Genomic DNA, 17703 nt, shown 5'->3' on the forward strand with positions numbered 1-17703 from the left:
TAAATGAAACTATATGACAAGCACCAGATCTCGATTAAAACAAGAATTATTAAAATCAGTAAACCAGTGAAAAGTTACGCGGTATAATACAAACGTAAATCGACGAAAAAAATAGTGAAGTAAATACGTATTATTAAATATAACTTGAAAAGTACACGTTAAATCTCAATTGAATTTTAATAGGGCCACGTGACACGCCCCAACTTTCGATTAAAAAAAGAATCATCGAATTCGGTCCATTCAGTAAAAAGTTCTGAGGTAGCATACATGAAAAAAAAATACCTACGAATTGAGAATTTCTTTTTTTTGGAAGTCAGTTAACAAAAAACACGGGCGCAACGCAAGTTGAAATCTGGCCTACCCACCGTGATGTACGACGGGCGTGATGTCACCGTTTTCAGGTCACGCGCCGACACCGAATGAGTGAGTAAATAAAGATCCGTGTCCGTATCCGTGGATATTGACACTAAATATCCGTATCCGGATCCGTATCCACGGCTATACATTTTTGACAATCCGGCACATCACTGCCTCCTATCTGCTTAATAGATAAAAATTATTTTATATTTAATTTAGTATTTTAAAAGTAAATTGCGAACAGCTTACCTGTAAATTTCCTATTTTAAAATTATTAATAATCCAAAACAATTTTTTAGAACTCTCTTAAATTTAAATAGGACTACATGATATACAGGTGGTCGGTGGACCGATTTCGATGATTCTTTTTTTAATGAAAAGTGATGCTTGTCTTGTGGTCCCATTCAAATATGACCGAGATCTGATAACTACTTTTGTAATCGAAGTCAGTTTTTTTTAGTTTGCAAGCAAATACAATTATTTAGTATTTCTAGTGATATGAGTCCTGTCCTACAGAAATACCGAAATGCAAAAATTTGTCCACGAAGTTTTAGTACGATTATTTCATATAATATATTAGGTTTAACAGTGTAAATAAAGATATCTTAGGATGATGATAATTATGATGAATAAAAAAAATCAACTGAAATTCATTCTTGTTATGTGGTTCTTTAATTGATTATTTTTAATATTAATTAGACTGGTAGTTTTTTTTTTCATAAATAAACTATTTGTTTGGATATTGTATTTTAGGTCATATATCGATTGCTTGTGACTTTGTGCAAACTGCAAAGTGCAAACATCGATTTTAATTTTCAGTGGGCGACTCTACCCATTTTGCACTATGGTCATTTTTATGACGTTTAAGACCAACGACTGTTTTGTTCCCGTTTAGGGTATATAATTATGTTCTGTGGTTTTGTTCTTTATTGATATGGAAATGATGTCGTTGACTTTTCTCAGTTTAACACCGGTCGCAGGCAGGAAACATCTAAATTGCTGAACTAACTCTTTACCAACCTTCGTGTCTTCTCCATCTTACGCTTCAAGTCTTCTAGCTTCAAGTCTTCTAGCTTCAAGTCTTCTAGCTTCAAGTAAGTTATTTTCCTATATTTCTAAAAATCGTTATTATTGAAAATGGCCGTAATGAAACTATATAAAAACATTAAACTGTTTTCCAATTTTTGTGGTTTTTTCATAGCTTACAATAAAAAAAGGAACAGTCTATTAAATTTTTTTTTTTCAAAAATTGTTTTTTTACTGCCCCACATGTTTACGAAGCACATTACGCACGCACGTTGTTTTTGTTATGTATATATCATACTGTTGCTATGATAGTATGATTAAAATTTAGAGTTTCATCTGGCTTCTATTGTCTGTTTGTGCTTTTAATGTGTTAAAGTTTTTGAATGATTAACATATTTATGTTATCTATAAATATGTGTGATCATCCACCACTGTAATTTTCAAGCTTACTACAGTCAATTGATAAATTAGGAAGTGAAAAGGAAGTGCATTTGATTCAAGGTGTTATTTTTAAGTATAAAACGCGGAAACAACCTCTGAACTATGCCACGTGAGTTTTTTTTTAAAGAAAATGTTAATTTTTTTAGTGTGGTAATTTTTTTCAGTGTGGTAATTTTTTGTGATATTGTTCTGTTTCTTATCCCCAATAGGGAAAGGCAAAGGTAATTTTTTTTTCAGATATTTTTTTTATTGACATTCGTTAAGTGTGTACCTCTTGGTAAAATAAATATTTTGATTTCATTTAATTTAAATTGGTGACGCTTTGAGTTTCCCAAATTGAGAAATAAACGGGGTATTGCAATTTATGTTTAAAGTAAATTTTGATACTTTGAACATATGAAAATTGTATTTTTAACTTACTGTACCTGTTATGTAGTCCTGTTTTAATTTTATCGAGATCTGATGAGTAATTTCTGTTTTATCCCTAATAAGGCATGTTTGATTGATTATATTGTCAACGTCCTATGTTGTATTACTTGTCAATGTAAAATAAAATTGTTTTTTTATCTTTTCCGAGCAAACAATTATCTAACTACAGACATTTTTGCCAAATTTTCACAGACTAATGACTAATTAATGTTAATATATAGCTATCTATCGTATTAACTTCTTTTTCCACTTTTATATCCATGTGGTGTTTGTCTAGAGTGAGTCCACAAACTTAAAAAAAAAAAAAAAAATTAAAAATACAGACTACTTAGTTCTATTCTTGTTTGCAGAATCTACATTCTGAATCCTAGGCTGTATGGATTATAGTCATTTGCCTTTCCCTATTGGGGATAAATTTTAAAATAACAACTACATTCCGAATCTAAATAATTTCTTAAAAGCAAATATATAATTAGTAGTAGTTAAGTAGCACTCACTCACGCGTGCGCGCTACTGTGTGGCTACGGTAGTAAAGAATATAGCCACCCCCTCTCTTCCCGTGGGTGTCGTAAGAGGCGACTAAAGAATAACACACTTCCACTACCACCTTGGAACTTACAAAGCCGACTGATGGCGGGATAGCTATCCAACTGCTGGCTTTGAAATACACAGGCCGAAGACGGGCAGCAGCGTTTTCGGTGCGACAAAGCCAGCCCTGCGGTCACCAACCCACCTGCCCAGCGTGGTGACTGGGCAAAACACATGACTTCACGCCATTTCTGGTGTGAACTTATGGAGGCCTATGTCCAGCAGTGGACTGGGATCGGCTGAAATGATGAAATATATAATTTGTACGATTTTATTTTTGTGTTACCACACATTAGAAAATTCTAAACATTTTTTAATATCATATTAAAAATCGACCGTTCCAGCGGGGATGGTCGATTTTTTATGTTTAGCAAATATGTATTATATATATATTTAACTTGTAAAGTGACAATATAAACCTTCATACTTTGATAAAGTAATTTTCGATTTTGATACACATACTAACTCAGGGTTAGGTTAGGAGTAATTTCTTTAAAAACAAAAAGTTTTAATGATTAAAGGGCTATCATCTATTCTTATACATATAGTTTTAGCTGTATTAAAAAAAAATTTTTTTTTGAAAGTTGTATTCCTCTATAAACATTGTTGCATTCTTAATTTTCACAATATAATAATTAAAGTAACTGAATATTTATTATTAGTTACTAAGTACTAATAATCAAAAATTATTTTAACTTTTCAGGTGACATCATAATGCCGCAGGCTCGTCGTAAGGTACCGTTCAGCGGGAAGGCTAAAAAGCAACAGCTTCAAGCCAAAAAACAGAACAAGACGTTGCTCTTGTCAAGTAAGTTCCTTTTTAAACTGTTTATTTTACTGTGCTTACTGGCACTACTTAGTTGTTCATTGATTAGAATCAATCGATCAACCAATCAACTAAGTATATATAAGGCCGGCGTTCTATTAATCCTATATCATTCTGCAAATATAAAAGAAAAACGAGTGTGCTCTAAACAACACGACTGAAGTAAAATGGCTGCACAATAAGCCTGAACTTAGATACATGAAACGTCTATGAGAGGAAGGGAGAAAGAAAATGTGAGCTCACACCTCTCTTGCTCTGTTCGCATCGCCCCATCACTCTTTCCGTAATGCTCTCCTCGTGCATTCACCAGCTTACTGCCCAAATCAAGTGCAAGAAGAAGTTTTACTTTATAAAAAATAAAAAGAGTTATAATAAGGGGAGAGGTTATGACAGAGGAGGGTCTGGGGAAATGAGACACTTGTAGGTCAATAATGTTAACTTAATTTTTTTTTCATAATTGGTAAGTTCATAAAAAAGAATTCACGACGATGGAGTTTTCTCCTGTACATAGAGGTCCATTTATTGTTACACACATACTTTTATTTATATTTCCAAAATTAAAAAAATGGCAAAATGCAAAATGGCGCTCATTTGTTGTGATGTAATGTTTGCTACAGGGTTGATGAATGTGTACCTTGGAGTGACTAAGGGATCTGAAATCGTATATATTTACTACCTTGTGGTCACCATGTGGTCGAAATTTGACCATTAATAATTTAAATTGAATATTATTGAGGTTCTGTTGCCAAAGACTTCTGTTATAACAAACAGAAGAGTATATATGAGCGTGTGTGTCAAATACATGGTAGTGTGTGTAATGTTTTTTTGTTTTATTGATTTAGTCTATTTTTTCTGCATAATTAAAAAAAAAATATTAGCATTGTGCACTCCTGTATATAACCCTCCGCCTGCGCAATTTTCGTAAAAAGGGGTACAAAGCTAATATAAATGGATCTAACTTATTAATAAAAAAAAATATAATATTTTCTTACACAGATCCTTCCTCCGTGCCATCAAACGACACATACAATGATCAAATTAATGCATACATGGCAGTTAACTATCAGCCGACCAAATCACGAGGACGGTCTGATGGAAACAGATACGCTCTCAAGTTCTACCGGGAGTCCAATGAGGAACTCAAGATGAAGAAGGAGGAGGCTTTGTAAGTATCATTTGTGGTTCGCTTTATCACTATAGGCTATATAACAACACGATATGTCTCGCTAGACAGGAGCAATGACTGAAAATATTTATTTATGTCAAAACGATATCGCCAAGGTTCTGTACCAACCATGTATTGCCATAAATTTATTGTGGGCATTCAGAGGAGTGTTCAAAAAAAAATAAAGTGCTGTTCTCATACGGCAAACGAGAAACTTCTGAAAAGTAACCTAAGAGAGATGTTATTCGCCGAGAATATAAAATACTGTGTAATGTGTTCTATCTCATTCTCATACTCTGTCACACATTTGTGTGTTTGTTTCTTTATCGTGACGCATTAACGTTGTATCGAGTTTTAAATCACAACGATCCGACGAAGTGTGTGTGTGTGTGTGTGTCAGCTCTGACATGTGACTGGATTTCAGATTGTTCACTGGAGTTCACACGATTATTGTGATATTTTAAACTTAAAATATTCTATAAAATTTATCAAATTATAATAAATTCAAACAATAAGTCTCTAAAATCAATCCTGTTATACTATTATACCTATATCTAACACTAGCGACTCGCCCGGCTTTGCACGGGTGCAATGCTGTTACTAAATATAAAATAAATATTTGCAATTTAAGTGCAAAAAGATGTGTTTATTTACGAAATCATATTAGAAACCTCTGAAACTATCAGTGTTCCTCGACTATATTATGAATGTATTATACATATAAACGTTCCTCTGGAATCACTCTATTTACTGAAGAAAATCACATCAAAATCCGTTGCGTAGTTTTAAAGATCTAAGCATACAGACAGCGGGAAGCGACAGCTGAAGGCGACTTAAAGTGTCACTCAGCGCCACTGCTGTTTTGTTGTTTGTCTTTGATAAAAATCCTGTTAAAAAGCTGATAAGTTACTACTGTTGAATTGTTGTTGTATAGCCGGCTATAATAGGCTATATAATATTTTAGTACGTTTTTTTTTCATCAATTAACACGTGGTAAACTGCGCGACACACCTAGTATTTATGTACGGGGTTGTCAAATTGATTTACTGTTACACAAGTAGACGATAGATGGCGTTAGTTGTACTTTAAATCGCGCTATCGTTTTGTTCATTGTAATGTAATATAGGTCTGAGAAAGACGTTGTCGGAGTTGTGTTTCCTAAAGTTGTGAGTAAGGTGTTTATACACCAGAGCTATTTTTGAACGTCTAGTACCGTCAATGGTATGATGACGACCCAAATTATGTTACTTTCATAATAATGCTACCTTACACTGCGTACGTATAAAACGTACTAATTTGTTATAACTTATCACGAAAATAATGTTTTACCCGTATTTGAAACGTTTCGTACCAGTTACCGATTCTTAGTTGCTTTTGGTCGTAGCGTGATGTTATATAGCCTATAGCTAGTTCGGTAAATAGTAGTTAGCGCGTTCATACAAACAAACTCTTTAGCTTTATATTATTAATAAAGATTTATAATATTAAAAAAAATTAGTATATGGATTAGTATTTTTAACCAACTTCAAAAAAGAGGAGGATTCTCAATTCGACTGTATTTTTAACCGACTTCCAAAAAAGGAGGAGGTTCTCAGTTCGACTGTATTTTTTTTTTTTACATCAGAACTTTTGACCGGGTGGACCGATTTCAACAAATTTTGTCTTAATCGAAAGGTGGTGTGTGCCAACTGGTCCCATTTAAATTTATTTGAGATCTAACAACTACTTTTCGAGTTATATCTAATAATGCGTTTTTACTTGACGCTTTTTTCGTCGACCTACGTTGTATTATACCACATAACTTTCTACTGGATGTACTGATTTTGATAATTCTTTTTTTGTTGGAAAGGGGACATCCCTAGTTTGGTACCATGACAAGGAAACCAGAATCTGATGATGGGATCCCAGAGAAATCGAGGGAAACTCTCGAAAATCCGTAATAACTTTTTACTGGGTATACCGATTTTGATAATTTTTGATTTAATCGAAAGCTGATGTTTATCATGTGGTCACATATAAATTTTATCGAGATCTAATAACAACTTTTTGAGTAATCTTTGATAACGCGTAGTTACTTGACTATTTTTTCGTCGATCTACGTTGTAATACTCGTCGATGTAATTGAAGTCGGTTTTTTTTTCGTTTGCGAGCAAACACAATTATTTTTAATCGAAAGGTAGTGTGTGTCAATTGGTCCCATTTAAATTTATTTGAGATCTAACAAATACTTTTTGAGTTATATCTAATAATGCGTTTTTACTTGACGCTTTTTTCGTTGACCTACGTTGTATTATACCGAATAACTTTCTACTGGATGTACCGATTTTGATAATTCTTTTTTTGTTGGAAAGGAGATATTCCTAGTTTAGTGCCATGATAAGGAAACCAGGATCTGATGATGGGATCCCAGAGAAATCGAGGGAACTTCTTGAAAATCCGCAATAACTTTTTACTGGGTTTACCGAATTTAATAATTTTTAATTTAATCGAAAGCTGATGTTTGTCACATATAAATTTTATTGAGATCTGATAACTACTTTTTGAGTAATCTTTGATAAGGCGTAGTTACTTGACTATTTTTTCGTCGATCTACGTTGTATTACTCGTTGATGTAATTGAAGTCGGTTTTTTTTTCGTTTGCGAGCAAACACAATTATTTTTAATCGAAAGGTAGTGTGTGTCAATTGGTCCCATTTAAATTTATTTGAGATCTAACAAATACTTTTTGAGTTATATCTAATAATGCGTTTTTACTTGACGCTTTTTTCGTTGACCTACGTTGTATTATACCGAATAACTTTCTACTGTATGTACCGATTTTGATAATTCTTTTTTTGTTGGAAAGGAGATATTCCTAGTTTAGTGCCATGATAAGAAAACCAGGATCTGATGATGGGATCCCAGAGAAATCGAGGGAACTTCTTGAAAATCCGCAATAACTTTTTACTGGGTTTACCGAATTTAATAATTTTTAATTTAATCGAAAGCTGATGTTTGTCACATATAAATTTTATTGAGATCTGATAACTACTTTTTGAGTAATCTTTGATAACGCGTAGTTACTTGACTATTTTTTCGTCGATCTACGTTGTATTACTCGTCGATGTAATTGAAGTCGGTTTTTTTTTCGTTTGCGAGCAAACACAATTATATTTCTTGACTGTCTGTTAATAAAGTGTATTTTGTTCACAGTAAGTCTCTAAACCCAGTATCTGAAAAGGAAATGGAGATTGATCCTACGGATTACTTCCCAAAGGATATATCGTTCCCGCAGAGACCGCCGTGGGACTTCAATATGACCGCAGCGGCACTTGATGCTCAGGAACAGAAGTACTTTAGGGTACGTACGAGAGACTACGTTTCAGTTTTAAACGTTTTATACATAATAGTTTAAAAAAATATGTGTAATTGTACGCACGTCAGAAGTTATTCTTCATTGATAAGCTAACTTCACGTTGCTAACTTTTGCGTTTACTAACTTCAGGGTGTCAGATTTTTTTGTGACGATCATTTTTCCCTAACGCCTCAAAAGAAGTTTAACTTCAACAGTTAAAAAATCCTACAATATTCACGTGAATTTCTGTATATTTTTTTGAGTATTTTAAACAAATCCTATCCCTCCTGTGTCGGGGGTCCGGATACACACTCAATAACGCCCAGATTACGACAGAGATCTATATGGCCAATACGTATGTCTGTCGTGAGCGGGTACCGAACCCGTGACCGCCAGAGCAACGCGTTGTCCAATAACAATAAACTACGTTTGACGTAAAACTATTTTTTTTTAATATATATCACTAGGTCGGCAAACAAGCGTACGGCTCACTTGAGGGTAAGAGATTACCGTAGCTTATAGACGTCTACAATACCAGAAGCATCGAAAGCGCGTTGCCGACCCAATCCCCAATAACCCCAGGAGCTCTGGTCACCTTACTCACCAACAGGAACACAATACTGCTTGAAAACAGTATTATTTAGCTGTGATCTTCTGTAAGGTCGAAGTACTACCCGAGTCGGGCTGCTCCATACTTTGAGCAGGAAATTCCTGCTGTGCCCTACCTCAGTTAAAACTCAGTTAAAAACTAATATAATTTTTATAATTTCTCGTTCTAGGAGTACATCCAAACCCTACAGAACTCGCCGCACTGGAAGGATATGTCCTACTTCGAGCTGAACCTCGAAACTTGGAGACAGCTGTGGCGCGTTCTTGAAATGTGTGATATTTTGCTGTTGATCGTGGACGTCAGATATGCTGTGAGTGAATATGTATTTTTGACAGACTTTCATAAAATTATCATCGGGTCTCATTAATTAAAACCACTTAAACCAGCTTCCAAATGAAAAAAGAATCATCAAAATCGATACACACAGTAAAAAGTTATACAAATCGTTGATTTAAGAACATCCTGAAGTTTCTTTGGAGTTTTTTTACTTGCATACAGAATTCTTAATTGTAAATTGTGATCACAAATTAATCATTAAAATTAAAAAAAAAAAAAAAATTAAAAATCCAGATGTCTATAAAAAAAATCCAGTCTATAAATTTCTACCAGAAGCTTAATCAAAAAGACGTCTATAAAAAAAAAAAATCCAGTCTATAAATTTCTACCAGAAGATAAATCAAAAAATTAATTGAGTGGTTTTATGAAACCACAATGCAAGTGAAACTTTTTTTCGGTTTGTAGGCATTTAAATACCACGGAACACTTGCACGAATGAGTGGGAGTGTAAATGCTACACGGTCAGCTGATGTGAGCTATTGACGCCTCCATATTGGCCTTGGCTGCTCTGCCGTGCCCCTTTTACTTTATCCCCACTCCGCGGCTAGCTGTAATGCGACATGCGATAGATGAACGAAAATTTTTGGGGCGATGTTTCAATTTAAAAAATTTTTCTCCACAGGGCATGATGTTCCCACCATCACTCTACGAATACATAGTAAACGATCAGAAAAAAAACATGATACTCGTATTAAACAAGATAGATCTCGTCCCGGCTTCAGTCGTAGCGGGCTGGAAAGATTTTCTAACTGATAAGTACCCCGGTCTACGGGTAGTTTACTTTACTTCCTGCCCGGGGTATAATCTAGCAGGCGGTAGCAGTGACAAGGGCGGTATGTATTTTTTTTATTTTATATAACTGTGTCGGCAAATAAGCGTACGGCTCACTTGATGGTAAGCGATTGCCATAGCTTGTTGACGCCTGCAACACCAGAAGCATCGCAAGTGCGTTGCCGACGCTATCCCTAATTCCCCCCCAGGTTCCCTCTGGTCACCTTATTCACCACAGGAACAATACTGCATGAGAACAGTATTATTTATCTGTGATCTTCTGTAAGGTCGGGGTAATTTCCCAGTCGGTCTACTCCATATTTTGAGCAGGAAATTTCCTGCTGTGCCCTACCTAAGTTAAATGTATTTTATATTCATCATTCAAATTTTTTGGGGGTTGATGGTTTTAGCGTTCATTTGTTAAATATATATAATAATAGATGTAAAGTTGTCAGTATATTTTTATGCTGTTTTTGAAATGTGGATTTCGTCCAAAGTGGAACTAAACCTTTTAAAATTATGAATATATTGTTTCATACTAACAAATAAAGCTATATATCATCGTTGTTTTACCAAGGTGGACTGTTCAAAATCTAGAGCAGCCTGACTGGGAAAGTACTCTCAACCTTATAGAAGATCACAGCTCAATAATACTGCCGAAAGCGTCGCTGTTAAGCGTTGTTCCAACCGACCACTCCCTTCACTTAATTTCTTCAGAAGTGAACTCCTAAAAAATCTTGCCCGAGAGCCTACTAAACACACATCTGGCTGTCATCAGGTCTTCAAGTCCGCAGACGCAAGGGTCGACAGAGGATGTGTGCAGAGGGCGCCACTAAGATATTAGAAGCTTGCAAGGACATTGTACGTAACGAAGTCGATCTATCCGCCTGGGAGAAGAAGATCAAAGAGGAGACCAATGTGGAGTTTGAGGATGATGAGACCGAAGTGGGTGAGTCGAGTCGTTTAGTAGCAGACTTCAAAAGAGTTGTTACATACTGTTAGGATGGCTTTCAATTGGTCCTTTTTTAAAAAAATATTTTCTTTACTGCTGCTAATTAATTTAATTATTGACAACTGTTGTAAAACAAAGTCGGACTCTAACTGACTGAATACAATAGTCTTTTTTATATGAAATAATAAAAATGGAAGCGACGGGGTTTATCGCTGACTTAGCAATTTTGTATAAAATTTCCAGGCTTACATACTGCATTTGTTGCATTTTATTTATATAATATTTGTTCATAACAGTACGTTTGACTTGTAGAGTAAGCTGGTGAATGCGTGATGAGATTTTTACGAAAAGTGTGATCGGGCGAGGCGAACGAAAGTTGAAAGGGGGAAATATGTTAGATGGAGCTAAAAGTGTTTTACTTCAGTCGTGTGGTCTAAAGCACACGCGTATTATTATTTTTTTTAATTTATTACAGTTGATTTCACTTAAAAAAATGTATTCATATAATTTTCAGGTGAAACTATATACGAGAAGGTGGACACAACATACTACACACATGAGAAGTACAAAAATGGTGTGTTAACCATCGGTTGTGTGGGTCAACCCAACGTCGGCAAGTCGTCTCTCATGAATGCCATTATGGGTAAAAAGGTGGTCTCCGTATCAAGGACTCCGGGACATACGAAACACTTCCAGACTATTTGTTTAACAACTGGGGTAAGGACTTTATTTTAATTTTACTTATATTATTGATACAAATATAACAACCGCTATGGCGTAGTGGTGCGTGTAGGCGTCTAAACCGACGGTTTGTGGGTTCGATACCAACTCGGGATGGATATTTGTGTTAGTACAAATATTTCTTTCTGGTTTGGATGTCTGTTCTTGTGGATCTCCTAACCGTGCCTCGGAGACCACGTTGAGCTGTCCGTCCAAGTTCGTCCAAGATCATTACTCATAGTAGGGAACATATCCGCCAATCCGCAGTGAAACAGTGTGGTGGATTAAGTTCGGGATGCTTCTCCTATATGGAAAGAGGCCTATGGCCAGACGTGGGACCATGTTGATAAAAAATTCCAAATTTTCTTTGGGTATAATATATGTTAGTGTTCTAGGTGTATATAACGGGTTCAATACGGTACGTGGTGAGGTTTAAAGCTTACGTACTCAAATATTCAAGTGTATTTTTAACCGACTCTTAATAAAATTATGAGGTCCTCAGTTTGACTTTATTATATTTTTATGTGTGTTACCTTAGAACTTTACTGAGTGAACAGATTATGATGATCCTCTTTTATTCATCGAAAGGTAGTGCTTGTTATGTGGTCCCATTTGAATGTGACCTAGATATGACGTACTTTTTAAGTTAAGAAAGTTCGAATTTTTATTTGCAGAACATTTAGTTTATACATTTAGTTTTTTTTTGATATACAAAATCACCAAACCTTGGTGTTAAAATATAGTTATATATATTATTATTTACAGGTCCGTCTGTGTGACTGCCCTGGTTTAGTGTTCCCGTCTAAAGTTCCACGGTCGATACAAATTCTCATGGGATCGTATCCGATAGCACAATTGAGGGAACCTTATACGGCTATAAGGTATGGTTCATTTTCTGTTTATTGGTGGATTTTGACTATTTTCTATGGTTGAAATATAGCCATTGTCACTCAGTGATAATGTGGCCATTCTAATTGTGAAAAAAAAAGTTTAAAATTAGTCTAAAAACTACTTTTCATCTTTAATTTTTTTTTTACTGACTATAAAAAGGCGATCGTTTCAAGATAAGAGTAACTGCGCAGTTTCTTGCCGATTCTTTTGAGCATAATGTAGATTCAGAACTGGTCATGGCTTCACTTTAAAATGACGATTCGAAGGTGCTCTTGAAGCCTAATTGAATAAAGTAATTCCTGATTTGCAGATATCTAGCGGAGAGGTTGGATTTACCGAGATTGCTTAGGATTGAGCATCCGGAGAATGACGACACGTGGTCACCGCGAGATATTTGTGATGGCTGGGCGAAAAAGCGAGGCTATCTCACCGCTAAAGCCGCTAGGTATGTCTGTTTGATTTTTTAATATTTTTTTTTTATACAACTAGGTCGGCAAACAAGCGTGTACGGCTCATCTGATGATAAGCGATTACCGTAGCTTAGACATGTCTGCAACACCCAGATGAATCGTAAACGTGTTCCCGACCCTACCCCCAATCCCCCTAAGAGTTAGAAAAGTATTGGTATAATTGGCCATCCATAAACTATGTCACACAAATATCACGATTTTGTGATCCTTCGTGTGACATATATGAGATCGCCCCTAGTGTGACGTCACATATTGACGTCAATGTGACACCTATATATTATTATTTATTAAATTAAAACGTAAGTTTCTACATTATTTTTATTTCATTTTAAATAACAATTAAATTATTATAAAACTAATAATTGTATATATTATATTTTGAAGTGTGATGTCACAAAATTTATTACCCCTTCCCACCCTTTGTCACACAATGTCACACTTCCTCGACTGCTGTTCATAAAATAAGTCACATGCAATTTCATCCTTATGGACCCCACATGCCAAATCTCACTTTACATCACTCAATAAATGTGTCATAAAAGCTATCCTCTCTTAGGAGATAGGTCATTCCAAAGTCACAGCCAAGTCATACCAAAGTCAAAGCCAAGACATTCGATGTCACCCTCAAGTCAGTCCAAAGTCAGCACGTACACAAAAATTATCTAAAGATCGCACATTTTCGTGCAAACCTGCGATAGAATTGTATAAATAGCAAACCATTTAATATAATATTGTATTTAAATGTTTCAGATTGGACACGTACCGTGCGGCAAACAGTATTTTAAGGATGGCCTTAGATGGCAGTTTGTGTCTATGGCTCCGTCCTCCCAAGTTTACGGAGAAAAGAGGTATGAATAACTTGATATTTTGTCACTTATTGCAAACTACTAATTAATTATACTAATTTTTTTTTAGTTTCATTTTGTATTGAAACCTTCCGTGGGTGTTAAGGAACATACAAAAAAATATATTAGCCGAATTGGTCAAGCCATTCTCGCTTAGCAGCATTCATTTTTATTTGTATTGATTTAAATTATTGTAACAATTTTTTTTCTCTAACAATAAATAACAACCAACCTCAATTTACATTGGATTAGATTTCAATCAAATTTAAATGAGACTTCATTTAATGAGACTTCACAGTAGTCTCTAACTTTCGAATAAAAAAAGAGCCATCAAAATTGGAGCACCCAGTTTGGTTGCCTACCTAAGGAATAGATAGTGTGTGTACGACTTCAACAATGACCCGTTTCTTTATATAACCTCTTTAACCGACTGACAAGAGGAGGAGGTTCTAATTGTAAGTTCGATTTTTTTTCATGTGTGTCACCTTAGTTCTTTTTACTGGTTGCACTGATTTCGATTATTCATATTTTTTATATCGAAAGATGGTGCTTATTACGTGGTCCCGTTCAAAGGACCTTGGCGCGTAGGGGGGGTTATCGGCCTTTACACTTTTTGAAATCTCACCGTTCATTCCTCTACCTACGTTTACAAATAATTATTTCTGGTCTGGTTGTTAGTCCTTGTGGGTCTCCTCACCGTGCCTCGGAGAGCATGTTAAGCTGTCGGTCCCGGTTGTTATCCAGTACACCCGATAGCAATCGTTATTCAGAGTAGGGAATATATCATCCCCATTGGAGCAGCGTGGTGGATTAAGCTCTGATCCATCTCCTACATGGGGAAAGAGGCCTATGCCCAGCAGTGGGATATTACAGGCTGAAGCTTAAGCGTAGTTGAAGTCTGTTTTTTTTTTGTTTGCGAGCCACTACAATCATCTTATTGACCTATATTTATTTATTATTAATTTAATTTCAGAAAAATACGAAGAATGTCAAGAAATAAAGTATATAAAGTGGGTCCAAGCGCTTACCAATGAAAATGTAGCAGACACACCGTCCGACTCCGGGACCGAGGTCTCGTCACCTAACGATGACAGCCAGGAGTCTGATGATGATAGTGATGAACAAACGGAGATAGCGAACAAGTTCGCTGCTCTAGCTGGTGATGATTAGGGTTAATATATAAAGTTATTATTCATGTGAGAAATGGCATCCTGTTATATAGTCTTTAGCAATAAATACATTACGTATAATGATTACTTTTTGTCGATCTCATTGGTGCCGAGATTATGGGTCTGTTTTATCACTTGTGGATAACGCTATTTGATGACCTTATCTGAGAGATAAATGTTTTTTTAAGTATTATTATTTTTCATCATCGAATTCCAGTTTATGTATAATTCTATTCGTGAATGAATTTAAAATTTGTAATTTATTCCATATTATATATTTTTGTGAATATAAATTAGGGACATTTGGGAATATAAAATCATCATATTAAAAATTTCTACCTAAGGTATATCGTTCCATAGCTTAATTCTTTTTTTTCCTCTTTTTTTTTTACTTTTTTTCTCTCAATGATTGTTAATCAATTTATAGTAATGTTTTTAGTATTATTATTAAGTTTTTTGATATTGAACTATTGTTGTGAAGCATCTCTTCTGAACTTTGTCATATGTTCTTTTTTAATATCGGAAACTATTTTTGGTTAAGTGATACTATTGTGTTGTGTATTCCTGTATATTTATGTAATACCGTTTGTTTCCAAAATAAAGTAAAATAAAAATAAAATAAATAAAAATTAATTGGCTAGAGCACCGACACGGTCAGTCGGAGATGCAGGTTCTATTCCCGCTTCAACGGTCGATTTTTGATATGATAATTAATATTATATGATAATTATATATTGAGGTGAAACAGGTGGTCAATGGCCTATAATACCTCCTTTTGTTACAGTTTAATCCTAACTTAGTTTCTGATTAAATTTTATCCACAAGTGGTATACCAGCCCTTAAGGCTTACAAACTTCCACTTAAGTTTATATAAATATAAATGTGTATAAAGTATGACGCAGCTGTTTTTTTTATGTCTGATTACTTTTGTATTATATTATTAGTAATAAGTGATTTCTTTGTTGATTGATGAATTGGTTATGAAAACGTGTATCCGTATTACAATAAATGTATTATTTATTTTCATGGATAGTTTTTATTTCGAGACCCTATTGTGACAACAGTCTGGTAACTAGTCTGACTCGGTGAAACCATTTACTGTACCCTGTATACGCCTGCAACATGAATGATTAATCACTATATAATATAAAACAAAGTCGCTTCCTGCTGTCTGTATGCTTAGATCTTTAAAACTACGCAACGGATTTTGATACGGTTTTCTTTAATAGAGTGATTCCAGAGGAAGGTTTGTTGATATGTATAATACATGCATAATACAGTAGAGGAACACTGTTTTAGAGGTTTCTAAAGTGATCTTGTAAATAAACATTTTTTTGCGCATATATTTATTTATATTATATTTATTTTATATTTAGTAAAAGCATTACACCCGTGCGAAGTCGGGGTAGATTGCTAGTAAATAATAAATTCAGTTTTGAAGTTTACTCTTAAAGAAACGATGCACGAGACCTGAATATGACTTAAATATGGTGTGAAAACATGTGAAAAAACCGACGTTAACCGGCTATTTTCTGCCACCGTGCCTCAGAGAGCACGTTAAGCCGTCGGTCCCGGTTGTTATCATGTACACCTGATAGCGATCGTTACTCATAGTAGGAAATATATCCGCCAACCCGCATTGGAGCAGCGTGGTGGGTTGAGCTCTGATCCTTCTCCTACATGGGGAAAAACGAGTAGGAAGCGTCAGCTTAAGTTTTAGTTTCCGTTTTATTATTTTAATAAATTATCATTTGGTTATAATATGAAATTATAATAATTTCACTGAGGTCTATCTCAGAAAACTTCCTGGTCAAAACATCAATCAGCCTGGCTGGGGTAGTATCTCAACCTTACTTCAAGATCACAGCTAAATAATACTGCTTTCAAGCAGTGTTGTGTTCATGTGTGAATAAGGTGACCAGAGCACATGGGTGATTAGGATTAGGTTCGGCAACGCGTTTGCGATGCTTCTGGTGTTGCAGGCGTCTGTAAGCTACGGTAATCGCTTATCAGGTGAGCCGTACGCTTGTTTGTCGATCTAATTGTGTAAAAAAAGATGGTAATCGCTCTTAAAGAGTAAACTGCAGTCGCGTGTCGAAGCTGACGAACACTTATTTAGAATTAATGCAATTTGATAATTATAATCAACGCCTGATACAGGTCCTAATACATTTTGTCTTTTGGGTGCCACCACTTTTGACGAAGGCCTACAATCAATTTTAGATTGTATACTATTGCTATATATTTGTTTTGTTTCAATCTTAGGGTGTCATCATATAATCACGCTTCACATCTTTATAGTATTTAAGTATGAGGTTGTCGGATTGATTTATTGTTACAAAAGTAGACGATAGATGGCGTTAGTTGTACTTTAAATCGCGCTATCGTTTTGTTCATAGTAATCTACTATAGGTCTGAGAAAGATGTTTTCGGCGTTGTGTTTCCTAAAGTTGTGAGTAAGGTATTTATATACCAGAGCTATTTTTGAACGTCTAGTACCGTCAAAGGTACAATGACGCCCCAATTCAGGTTGAAAGCGTGATAATGCTACTGTATTACAGAATCGTACTAATTGTTTAAAAGCTATCAAATAAGAATGATTTATTTCTGTATTTATAACATATCTTTCCTATTCTCAGCTGCTATTGGTCGTAGCGTGATGTTATATAGCCTATAGCTAGTTCGGTAAATAGACTATCCAACACAAAGAATTTTTCAATTCGAACCAGTAGTTCTTAAGTTCAGCGCGTTCAGACCAACAAACAAACTTCAG

The 17703-nt window shown here is 35.0% G+C and overlaps 1 protein-coding gene across 1 annotated transcript; it reads left to right on the plus strand.

The window, feature by feature from the left end:
• Positions 1-1320: 1320 nt before the first annotated feature.
• On the plus strand, positions 1321-15234 carry LOC123665987 (guanine nucleotide-binding protein-like 1). The gene is made up of 12 exons (XM_045600203.1): positions 1321-1451; positions 3545-3649; positions 4664-4832; positions 8025-8172; positions 8946-9086; positions 9735-9945; positions 10662-10832; positions 11350-11552; positions 12321-12436; positions 12757-12891; positions 13667-13764; positions 14735-15234. The coding sequence occupies exons 2-12, from the start codon at positions 3556-3558 to the stop codon at positions 14929-14931; spliced, it is 1683 nt and encodes a 560-aa protein (XP_045456159.1). The 5' UTR covers positions 1321-1451; positions 3545-3555; the 3' UTR covers positions 14932-15234.
• Positions 15235-17703: the final 2469 nt, after the last annotated feature.

This window comes from Melitaea cinxia, chromosome 25 (assembly GCF_905220565.1).
Source record: "Melitaea cinxia chromosome 25, ilMelCinx1.1, whole genome shotgun sequence".
In the NCBI taxonomy this organism is placed as follows: Eukaryota; Metazoa; Arthropoda; class Insecta; order Lepidoptera; family Nymphalidae; genus Melitaea; species Melitaea cinxia.